Here is a 13094-nt window from a genome sequence, read left to right on the forward strand (position 1 = left end):
ATTTGCTTATTTGTGGTTATATCTTTTAAGAGTATAATGATTTATAACAAACATGTTGCATCAACTTTTACAATGGATTATACTTCTCATAGTTATAAGGTATTATAAAACTCATTTCTTGCTATTTTTCGGATGCTACTTTACTTGAAGCAGTCAAATACCACTTATAAGTAGTAATAATAATATTAATAATAACAAGTTTTTCTTTCAAACAACCATAAGATCAGATATCAGATCACATGAATGTGTAATATGACACATTTGCTTTGAACTATTTTATTGTAATATAACTATTTTGATGGTACCCTTTAGACAGCTGTTGATAAGTAACTCTGCAACTACATATCAACTGGGGCTCATTAGAGTAGTGATTCCCAAACTTTTCCATTCTATGACCCACCTAGACAAGTGTAATCTATTTCACTACCCACCAAAATATATATATATATATATATATATATACATGAAAAATAATAAAACGGTTGACATTAAGCCTAATCTTACTTAAATGTTTGATGACAGAAATTAAGTATTTAAGAAAAATAACCAATTTTCACTACTAATTTTTAAGTTTTAATTTTTGTTTACAGACGTTAAAATATGTAGTGTCCATAAAACCGTAAAACAGGTTCACTCCAGTAAACTGTAATCTGCGATGCTGTGTTTTGTTGCAGAAAATGCATTCATGATCCTTTCGTGTGTGTCGGCGAGAACAGTGCACAGTCCAACACTTTTTTAGATATGCAAAAGAAGCAAAGCAGAACTATCTAAAACAGTTTTGAGATTAAAATAATTGTGAAATAGGTAAAAAAAAATTAAATAAACAGATGTGTCTCATTTGAAATAATTATAATAATAAAAACTGGATGACATTTATTTGAGGCAGAAATTAATTTTTGTTATGGTTAAATAAATGTTCAGCAATATCTTCAAAAGATTTCTGAACTTCGGCAAATTTTTCTCTAAACAGAGATGATACGTCAAGGAAATATTGCGAACTTTTGTACATTTTGTTATGTGGAAATGTTTAAATCTTGTATTGTTACAATTAACCCTGCGTTTGTGCCCTGCTGTGCTCACCCTGTACATGTGAAATGCTTTTTACAAACCGTTTCCCGAACGAAAACAGTGCAGAGTTCAAAAAGCATGATAGAAATGAATGAACATGGCCTACCTGAAACCGTTTTCGTAACATTAGAATTTTCTGGTGTATGCAATCTCATGCAGAATATAGTGTATTGAAGTGAGCAAGTTTTTTCTCTTTTAATAATGCGGACCGATTGAACCTTTTAATGACATTGCTCTGAGACCTTCACTGAACAGTTACAACTTGTGTGCGCCTGCGCTCCAAAACACGCACATGGACTTTATTGCAATTTCGAAAATCACACTAAGGATATTGCAGTTTGTTATTAATGTTGGTGGGTATATCGTTGTGACGAGGGGGTTCCCGGTTCCCGCCTCCTCCTTCCTGTGATTGTGAGGTTTTTAATGTGTTACACTGGTGCCGAAGCCCGGGAGGAAGGAGGGAGGCGCTGCCGAAGATCCCTCGCCACTGTGCGGAATCCGCGGTGCAAATGAGCAGGGCGAAGGGGTCTGCCGCCGGGGATGCTCGAGGCGGTGGGCTGGAGTGAGTTGCCGGGGGGACTGACAAACTCACTCCAGCCCACTGCCTCGATGACTCCTTCGGGAAGGAGGCGTGAACCGGCAGACAATCAAACAAAGTTTTGATAACCAGATAAACACAAAACAGCACGACAGCCCTTCGCGGACAACTGCTGCGCACATATAAAAAACAAACACAAAATAAAACCCAGGCCTGGTTCTCTCTCGTCCTTCACTGTTTTTCATTTGGAGTATTAAAGGGTTAGTTCATCGTAAAATCAAAATTATGTTATTAATGACTCACCCTCATGTTGTTTCAAACCAGTAAGACCTCCGTTTATCTTTGGAACAAAGTTTAAGATATTTTAGATTTAGTCCGAGAGCTCTCAGTCCCTCCATTGAAACTGTGTGTACGGTATACTGTCCATGTCCAGAAAGGTAAGAAAAACATCATCAAAGTAGTCCATGTGACATCAGAGGGTCAGTTAGAATTTTTTTGAGGCATCGAAAATACATTTTTGTCCAAAAATAGCAAAAACTATGACTTTATTCAGCATTGTCTTCTCTTCCGTGTCTGTTGTGAGAGAGTTCAAAACAAAGCACTTTGTCATATCTGGTTCGCGAACGAATCATTCGATTTAACCGGATCTTTTTGAACCAGTTCATCAAATAAAATCGTTTTCAAATCGTTTTAAATGGTTCGCGTCTCCAATATGCATTAATCCACAAATGACTTAAGCTGTTAACTATTTCAATGTGGCTGACACTCCCTCTGATAGGACTGGGTAAAAAAAAATCAATTTTTCGATTAATCGTTTTTTAAAATGTAGTCGATTCAAAATCGATTCTCAAAGGCCATGAATCGATTTTTTCCTATATTTATTTCCGCAGACATTGAACGTAAGATTAGCGTTAATCTAATTACAAATCTTCTCCACTAGATGTCACCCTCTTTTGTGCCTTGTGCGATGTTACCAACGAACCTGTCATTCATTCATTCAGTGCTTAAAGCAGTGGTTCTCAACCCGCGGCCCGTCACGAATTCAAATGCGGCCCACCATATGCTGAACACACACACACACACAAAACTTTTGCAACTCACTTGAAGAAGTTCAAGCAAATGAAAACACCATATACTACGCAGCAATCATCCTTAATTGAAGAAATGTGGCAAACATCTCTGAAGAGAACCTCATATTAATAAATTCGAAAGTGCTTTCCATATTTGGATCAACATAGGCTACATTTGTGAACGCACATTTTCTGCAATGTCGCGCGTCTTAAGGCCCGTTCACACCAAGCACGATAACTATAATGATAACGATAAAGATATAGTTCTAAAAATCGTTCTCAATATTAAAGAATAGCAGAGTCCACACTACAACTATAACGATAAAGGCACAGAGAAACGGTATAGTTGGAATAATTTTCAGAACGATTTTTTTCCAGCTGATGAACGATACAAACATTGAAATCCAATCAGAATCCACTCTGCTATAACGAGCTCGAGGATTTAAAGCCGCAGACACACGTGCTCTCAGAATAAGCAGACGTTATCGTTCGCTGGTGTGGACACTAATATCATTATCTTTATAGTTATCTTTATAGTTATTGTTCTTGGTGTGAACGGGGCTTTACAGACTGCATCTGTTCAGGCAGTGTGAAGAAGCCCATTGCCAGACGTACCTGTGCAATCCGTCAATAAAGAATATAAAGACAGCGATGTGCAATGATTCTGGGCAATTGTTTGTTCACATATTTGTTGTAGAGCGGACCATCAGCGTGCTTTCAGAAGTATAAATGAAAGAAGTCCGCTTCAGCGCTGGCCATGTCTGCGTCCGGATTGCTCATTTCACAAAATTGTTCAGCTCCCGACAGAATCAGGTGTAGTAGAATTATTTATTTATTTCAATGAATCTAATCGATTAGATATCATCATATTTAGGCTGTAATATTATAAATCAGGTTGGTTTGTATTGGTGACGTAATGTGCGTGCGGCCCGCGAGACTTGTACTTGGACCATATGCGGCCCAGTGGGAAAAAAAGGTTGAACCACTGGCTTAAAGGGTTTCAGGTGCTTTGACGACGTTGATGCCACCTTCAGATAAAAAGTCAGAGGTATGGAAGCATTTTAGATTTCGTAAGCAAGACGACGACGATAGTGTTGTTGACAAGAACAAAGCATTTTTCATCTTGCATCATACTTGTATTTATTTAACATAATTTTATGCATTTGAAAATTAGAGATGGGTTCTGTTTTAATGTACCCAAGTGTACCTAAAATAAAAGAGTTTAATATACATGTTCACTGTTCTTTTTTATACCTATAGTATTTGCATTAAATCTATATTCATTGACTTGAATCGAGTATAGAAAATAGAGCTTAAGATCTTTGCCCCAACGCGACGGACCCGATCGGACTTCACTTTGATTCGGGCTTCATTTATATAATTTTACACGGGCTCGGGCTTGTGCGGTAAATGAGAGGTCATGTAATGTGTTTCGATTAGCGCGAGAAAGATGCGAAAATGTATGCTGAGTAGTTGAATCGGAGGCTTGCCTCTGACGATTACGTTTTGGTAGCACCAGCAGGGGCACTGCACAAGATCCCCCCCCCCCCCCCCCCCTTTGAAAATATATATTCCAGACTTTTCAAGGGCCCTCTCTTCCTTTGGGGCCCTGGTAATCAGTACTGGTTTTACCCCCAGTCCGACGCCCCTGAGCACCAGCAACTAAAGCAAAGTCTGAGGTTTGGAAAAGTTTTGACCTTGTTTATAATGCGAATCCTCGAATAATGAGCCAGAGGGTTATATTGCTGGACGCACCATCAGTGAGCACAGGAACACGCTGAAGCCATATACAGTGGATTCAATCATTTTCCTCCACAAAAACACGTAGGCCTTGCCTAATCTTGGTGATGAAATGTTTTTCAAATAATAACTAAATATTAATTGAGTCTTAAATGCATAAAGTAGACAGAGTAGGCTATATAAGCTAATGTTGGCATTATTATTTTATTATGTCAGCTGCTATGGAGAAGCAAATCCGACGGAGCCTTTATCTTAATTAATTTAGTTATTGCCAAATACCCATCTTAATTTAGAATTTATCTTAATTAATTTTTTTAAGAAAGACTTGTTTTATTGGTGCGTTGGCCTATTTATATGCTAAATGAGCCTATACCTAGGGCTATTTATAGAGTGCTGAGATATTACGATGTTACAGAGGACTTATTTTATTTCTTTGTTCAAACTTCCAAGTGGCCTCTTAGGTTAGTCTTATATAAATTATGTTAAAACATGTATAAATGACTCATTCTTGACAAAAGGGCATGCTCTGTGTGTGTGCGCACATTTCAATAATGTCGGGTTGTAAATGGGTTCGGGCTTTTAAAAAGCTGTCAATCAAAATGTACTTGTCGGGCTCGGGTCCTGTTGTGTTTAACTTTTTAAGGCCCGATTACAGCTCTTATAAAAAATGGAATTGAAATTGAAAATGGAATTGAGAATCGAAATCGAATCGATTTGAGAGCTTATGAATCGAAATCGAATCGATCTGGAACATCTGAATCGATACCCAGCCCTACCCTCTGAGTTCAAACAAACCAATATCCCGGAGTAATTCATTTACTCAAACAGTACACTGACTGAACTGCTGTGAAGAGAGAACTGAAGATGAACACCGAGCCGAGCCAGATAATGAACAAAAGATTGACAAGATTGCAGCTGGTGCTGGATAAAAAATGATTATGTTTTGGAAAACAGCAAGTCAAATGTAGAATAGAGGGCCACACACTTGCACTGAATGTAGCATTGAATAGACTGAACGTGAGCAATACCCATGTTTTAGCAACAGATTTGTTCCTTCTAGTTTACTGTGTTTTGGTTAGGATATTTAAAGATGCAATGTTTTTAGTGTGTGTACCTCTGCCTCCAACAGCTCCTCAATTTGATTTGAGGTTCTGAAAAACAGAGCGATCAACATCTATGCAACTATAATTTACAGGTGCTGGTCATATAATTAGAATATCATCAAAAAGTTCATTTATTTCACTAATTCCCTCCAAAAATGAAACTTTTATATAATATTAATTTATCACACACAGACTGATATATTTCAAATGTTTATTACTTTTAATTTTGATAATTATAACTGACAACTTAGGAAAATCCCAAATTCAGTATCTCAGAAAATTAGAATATTGTGAAAAGGTTCAATATTGAAGACACCTGGTGTCAGACTCTAATCAGCTAATTAGCGCAAAACACCTGCAAAGGCCTTTAAATGGTCTCTCAGTCTAGTTCTGTAGGCTACACAATCATGGGGAAGACTGCTGACTTGACAGTTGTCCAAAAGACTACCATTGACACCTTGCACAAGGAGAGAAAGACACAAAAGTTCATTGCAAAAGAGGCTGGCTGTTCACAGAGCTCTGTTTCCAAGCACATTAATAGAGAGGTGAAGGGAAGGAAAAGATGTGGTAGAAAAAAATGTACAAACAATAGTGATAACCGCACCCTGGAGAGGATTGTGAAACAAAACCCATTCAAAAATGTGGGGGAGATTCACAAAGTGATCCACAAAAGAGTGGACTGCACCTGGAGTCAGTAGGTGTGTTTACATGGACACTTTGAATTCATTCTGATTGACAAATCCGAACATAGTGTTTACATGAACGCTGAATAAAGTAATTGGGTTGATATGCGCATTTATATGTCACAAGTTTCTGATCGGATTTACCTTTTTGACATGCGCTCACTCCATGATTATACAGAGTATACCCGCTGCTGTCGCATGCTGTTTTAAAAAGCACACGTGATATTCATCTACTTCGGCTCCTAATTAGGCAACGACCAGGACATGAACTGTTTTGCTGCTCAACACTACTTGAAAAAAAATTAAAAATAGCAAAAGTGCCCCTTCCCACACCCAAACCTAGTCGTCTGTTGACCAGAGCCTTAAACAAGGACTGGTGGATGTCTTGTTCCACTTCAAATACACTGAGTTTTATAATGACAGGGCACTTATTTATCACACTTTATTCGTCTGGAAGAACAGCTTGATCCGCGTGTCATACGTCATTACACTAATTCTACGCCACTGCGCATGCGCAGTACTTTTGCAGTTTTGGTTTTCAATCCGATCAAGTGTTTACATGTCCTCTAGCCTGATTACAATAGGAATAAACCACCCCTTACAATCTGATTAAAATTTTTGTCGGATCTGGCCAAATCAATCCGATTTATGTGTTTACATGTGACTTTTTTTATTCTGATTGTGCTTCTAGTCCTATTACAATCGGATAAGTAAGGTCCATGTAAACACTACGCACAGAACCACTTCGCACAGACGTAGACAAGACATGGGTTTCAGCTGTCACATTCCTTGTGTCCAGCCACTCTTGAACAACAGACAGCGTCAGAAGCGTCTCGCCTTGTCAGAAGACAAAAAGGACTGGACTGCTGCTGAGTGGTCCAAAGTTATGTTCTCTGATGAAAGTAAATTTTGCATTTCCTTTGGAAATCAGGGTCCCAGAGTCTGGAGGAAGAGAGGAGAGGCACACAATCCACATTGCTTGAGGTCCAGTGTAAAGTTTCCACAATCAGTGATGGTTTGGGGTGCCATGTCATCTGCTGGTGTTGGTCCACTGTGAAAACTTCATGTCTAAAGTTTTAGAGCACTTCATGTTTCCTGCTGCTGACCAACTTTATGGAGATGCAGATTTCATTTTCCAACAGGACCTGGCACCTGCACACAGTGCCAAAGCTTCCAGTACCTGGTTTAAGGACCATAGTTTCCCTGTTCTTAATTGGCCAGCAAACTCGCCTGACCTTAACACCATAGAAAATCTATGGGGTATTGTGAAGAGGAAGATACGATATGCCTGACCCAAGAATGCAGAAGAGCTGAAGGCCACTATCAGAGCAACCTGGGCTCTCATAACACCTGAGCAGTGCCACAGACTGATCGACTCCATGCCACACCGCATTGCTGCAGTCATTCAGGCAAAAGGAGCCCAAACTAAGTATTGAGTGCTGTACATGCTCATACTTTTCAGTTGGCCAAGATTTCTAAAAATCCTTTCTTTGTCTTGGTCTTAAGTAATATTCTTATTTTTTGAGATACTGAATTTGGGATTTTCCTTAGTTGTCATAATCATCAAAATTAAAAGAAATAAAGATTTGAAATATATCAGTCTGTGTGTAATGAATGAATATAATATACAAGTTTCACTTTTTGAATGGATTTAGTGAAATAAACTTTTTGATGATATTCTAATTATATGACTAGCACCTGTATATATATATATATATATATATAGGTGTATGTGTGTGTGTTTGTGTGTGTGTGTGTGTGTGTGTGTGTGTTGGAGGCACACATAGCACATAGGGCAAGGAAACATTCATTTGTCTTATCTGAAGAGGTACGCGCACAACAATTATTCGCTTCTTTTATTATCCTAACCAAAACAAAGTAAACTAGAAGGAACAAATGTGGTGCTAAAAAAGTAACATGGGTATTCTGTGTAAGTGTGTGGCCTCTATTCTACATTTGACTTGCTGTTTTACAAAACATAATAATAATTTTTGTTTGGCACCAGCTGCAGCTAATGTTGACTTTTATATTACCTGCAGTATGTAATGTTGTTTTATACTATACAGCTATCATTAAGGTACCCCCCCCCCCCCCAACAGATGCAGATCTGAAGATTTTGTCATCAGGTTTATACAGACAACATTTTCCATTTTACTGACTGACGTACACCTCTGCATGCAGACACCCAACTGTACAAATTCATTTCTAGATTTAAAAGCCAGTCCTGAACCTGGAGAACCACGTTCTGCAGGGTTCAGATCCAACACACTTGCTTGGACATTGCTACTGATCCTGAAGGCCTTGCTTAGCTTAGGTGTGTTTATTTTTAAGTAGTTGTACAGCTTGAAGTGTGAAGTTTATTCTTGTACACAGATATGGCATATTCATTGCAGTACACATGAAATGTATGTATTTATTTGTCATTTAAACTGATGTAAACAGAAAAAGAGTAGATTGGATTTTTTAAAGCCTGTCGCCCCCTCTAGTGGACATCAAGTATCTTAAGGCCTTTATTGCTCAGTTAACGAAAGTCAATAGGAATTTTTGGGAAGGTAATCTGAGTCAGACGAGTCTGAAGATCTGAGCTGAATTTGGTGAAACAATAAAGTTCTAGTCAGTGTCAGTTACTCTCATAATAAATAATAATAATGTTAAAGACCCAAAAAACCCATACTCAGAATTCGTGCTCTGCATTTAAACCATGCAGTGGGCAGCCATTTATGCTGTGGCACCCGGGGAGCAGTTGGGGGTTCGATGCCTTAAGAAGTAACTGGACCCAGATCCCAACTAAACCAAACACTTTTTGATAATGAATCAAATATCAACATTGAAACCTCTGATTATTCTCAGTAAGAGCTTCTCTGTCTGACAGAAATAAAGTCACAGAACCTTGTAAGGAGGATCCGTAATCATCTATATCGGACGTACAGAAGACATAAAAAACATAAAAAGAGCCGTCATAAAAACATTCTGTCTTCTCAGTGGACGTCTTTTCAACGTCTGCAAAGACATAAAAAGACGTCCACTGGACTTAACTTTGCCCATTGTATTAGGTTGATGTTAAAATATGCAATATAGTAATTTTCACGTAATTTAGAAACACCCAGCAGTTTGAAAACACCCACAAGATGATAAACGCCCACGTTTGCTCTGCAGAGACCTAAGTCTCCTTCAATGCGGCATCTCATGCAAATCATCCAACCGCCATTCTGTGAAGATTCGTCCTATTCTGCCCCTGTTTGGGTAATACTCGCTGCCATCGGTGGATTGATTGGTTTGCTTCAGGTTCACGGTCAGTCAGAGTCAGAGGAGGGCGGTTCTCTTCTTGGCAGAGAGTCGATTTGAAAGAAAGGCGGAGGCTCAAGATACCCCCCCTGCATCCAGCGTTTAAACGAAAGCGGACGCAAAAGTATTAACAAGAGTGGGAGGAATCATAAAGTGGAAATGAGTATCAAGCCAATTGCACAATTTGTCGGCGTATGTTCTCTGTTGCGCACGGTGGCTTGTCAGATGTGCGACAGCATGCCTCGTGAGAACAACATTGCCGCAATGCTAGAGGTCACAGAAATCAAAGCACCATCTCAAAGTTCTTCATACCTCAATCATCTCCTGAGTCATATAGTGTAATGACAGTTTTTTAATCACCTCAATAATTTTCTGATTGATTACATTAGATTTCATAGGCTGCCTATTTGTTAAGAAATAATTGTAAAAATGTTAATGAATCATGTTATGGTATGATTTGTTGGTAACACTTTACAATAAGGTTCATTTATTAAACATTAGTTAATGTATTAACTAACATGAACTAACAATGAGTAAGTAATACATTTGTTACAGTATTTATTAATATTTGTTAATGTTAGTTAATAGAAATAAAGCTGTTCATTGTTTGTTCATGTTAGTTCACGGTTCATTAACAAGATTTTAATAAAGTATTATTAAATGTGGAAATTAACATGAAAAAACATGAAGAATTGCTGTATAAGTGAAGTTCATGAAGTTCAAGTTCATGTTAATGTAGGCCTAGTTAACTAATGAACCTTATTTTAAAGTGTTACCAATTTGTTTATTACAGTTAATGTGTACAGTCAGACACATAAGCATTACTGTATTTTAATAAGAAATAAGAGAGATATTTAATAATAGAAATATAGTGCCTATGTGAAGCAAATAAACAACTTAACTAATTTAAATGATTGCATTCTTCAATAGGCTACTGTAGAATTAGCAAAAGACTATATAAAATAGATTTACTTACCAATAATAATAATAATAAAATGGTGTTTTACTTGAATTTAGAAATGTTTGTAGACCGGTTATTTATTATGTGGTCTCACTGTTTGGATGGTATTACTGTCTGCAAACAATGACAAATATTTTATCCAAAATCTGTGTTCACGCCACTTTATACAATTACTAAAGTTCATTAGCATATTTTTATGAAAACATGTTTTAAATTGTGATTTACCACTGGCACGTCATCGGACCTGTGGTCATCTTGGCCCCGAGGGGTTTCTCCCCAAGGAGTCCCTTATTTTTCTGTATTGAAGGTGGCAACCCTAGTTTTCAACTCTCGTTGATCACTTTCTGTAGCCGTGCTTCAAGTCGAACGCACCCATATGACAGACGATTGAACCAATCTAAGTGGCTCTGCCTCAATCTGCAGGCTGGGTGTACTTGAAAACTTGAGCTCTTTACATCAAATAACTAACAATAACGATAAAACAACAACAAAAAGTTTAAACTAAGTCAGAAAACCACAAAAACAACAGTCAGTAACTGCATAATTTATTCATGCTGCAATGCATGCTGGGAACTAACAAAGTCTTAATATTTCAACAATACAACATTTTTTGTTCAGACAACTGCACAGTAAAATCCTAAGTGTTACATTAACACTGCTCAGAGCATATATGGACCCACTTCTACAAGAGTGTTAAAGTAACACTGAAGCAGTGTTAAAGTTAATGAGATAATTATGTGATTAATTAAGTGTTGATTGAGCATTAGTGATGAACAGCTGCTGTTAACAGATCCCTTAGAGATAGGGTGAGAAGCTCAATCACCCGGGAGGAGCTCAGAGTAGAGCCGCTGCTCCTCCACATCGAGAGGGGTCAGCTGAGGTGGCTCGGGCATCTGTTCTGGATGCCTCCTGGACGCCTTCCCGGGAAGGTTTTCCGGGCGCATCCCACTGGGAGGAGACCCCGGGGAAGACCTAGGACACGCTGGAGAGACTATGTCTCCCGGCTGGCCTGGGAACGCCTCGGTGTCCCCCCAGAAGAGCTGGAGGAAGTGTCTAGGGAGAGGGAAGTCTGGGGTTCTCTGCTTAGACTGCTGCCCCCGCGACCCGGCCCCGGATAAGCGGAAGAAGATGGATGGATGGATTTATTTCTGTGATACACAGCTGTATTTTCAGCATCATTACTCCAATCTTCAGTGTCACATTATCTTCAGAAATTATTTTAATATTCTGATTTGCTGTTCAAAATAACATTTATTATTATTATTATGTTGAAAACGGTAGATTTTTTAAAGGTTTTTTTTGATAGAAAGTTCAAAAGAACAAAATTTATGTGAAATAGAAATATTTTATTAATGTTTTTCACACTTGATAAATTTAAAGAATCCTTGCAAAATATAAGTATTAATTTATATACTTGTGATAATGATAATAGTAATAATAACAGGAGAATCATGATCTCTATATGAGACAAAAAAAAAATCGTGATTCTCAATTTATCCAGAATCGAACAGCCCTAATAAATAGTAAATAGTATAAATATTATAAATAGTAAATGGTAAATAAGGTAACCTAATATAAAGTGGGACCAAATTGTTTTGCTAATAACATCACATAATAACATATTTTTCAGAAACATACTAATTTCTTGTAATATTTTCACAACAGCTACTCTACCTGACCCCTGCTACAACTACACTGTGCTGGACGATCCATGGAGAGCCAACAGCAGTCAGCTATCAAGCTCCTACAAGTGTGACCAGTCAGTCACCTGGAGCGGCTGGTATCGTCTCTTCATCAACGGTCTGAGCGCTCACATCCCAGACACATGTGTTGCACGTGGTAGCTGTGGCACTGATATCGCACTGTGGATTCGTGGTGGACACCCAACAGTTCAAGATGGAGTCGTCACTCGAGATGTCTGTGGTAACGCTGGCAGTTACTGCTGCTATTTCGGGTCTTACCCCATTAAAGTCAAAGCCTGTCCAGACAACTATTATGTCTATGAGCTGGTTAATCCAACTTGGTGCAATTTTGCATACTGTGCAGGTGATTATATTTACATGAGCTCTTTCTACACATTCATGATATTTGTGTCTCTGTTCATTAATCACTATTCATCCAAACGTTCAGATGTTAGCAGCGTTATCACCAGCTCTACAACCATCACACCAGTGACCCTCTCTACAGGTAATGCAATACACTTTATCTTATTGACTTGACTGAATAATTTCTAATGTACTTATAGATCTGTGTTGCTGAATGGATGTATGCTTGAGTTGCAAAAATATATATATATATATTATACAGTAACACTTTAGAATAGGCAACACTTATTCAATATTAACTATGACTATTCCCTCAATAAATTCCTAATTTGCTGCTTGTTAGGAGTTAGTTCTGTAGTTGTTAAGTTTAGGTATTGGGGATTAGAGATGTAGAATAAGGTCACGTAGAATAAGGCATTAATATGCGCTTAATTACTAATAAATGGCTAATATTCTAGTAATATGCATGCTAATAAGCAACTACAGTACAAATACAGTACATGTAATTTTGAGCAATATTAATCAGTCTGTGTAAATACCGTATTTTCCGGACTATAAGTTGCACTTTTTTCATAGTTTGGCTGGTCCTGCGACTTATAGT

At 37.9% G+C, this 13094-nt stretch overlaps 1 protein-coding gene across 1 annotated transcript in view; it reads left to right on the plus strand.

Annotated features, from left to right (window-relative positions):
* LOC132144261 (oncoprotein-induced transcript 3 protein) overlaps positions 1–12667 on the plus strand; it is a 29248-nt gene extending 16581 nt beyond the window's left edge. The window contains exons 6-7 of the mRNA XM_059555041.1: positions 12114–12494; positions 12579–12667. Coding sequence (XP_059411024.1) covers positions 12114–12494; positions 12579–12667 — 470 coding nt within the window. The remainder of the gene's footprint in view (positions 1–12113; positions 12495–12578) is intronic.
* The last annotated feature ends 427 nt before the right edge of the window (positions 12668–13094 follow it).

Source organism: Carassius carassius, chromosome 7 (genome assembly GCF_963082965.1).
Source record: "Carassius carassius chromosome 7, fCarCar2.1, whole genome shotgun sequence".
Taxonomy (NCBI): Eukaryota; Metazoa; Chordata; class Actinopteri; order Cypriniformes; family Cyprinidae; genus Carassius; species Carassius carassius.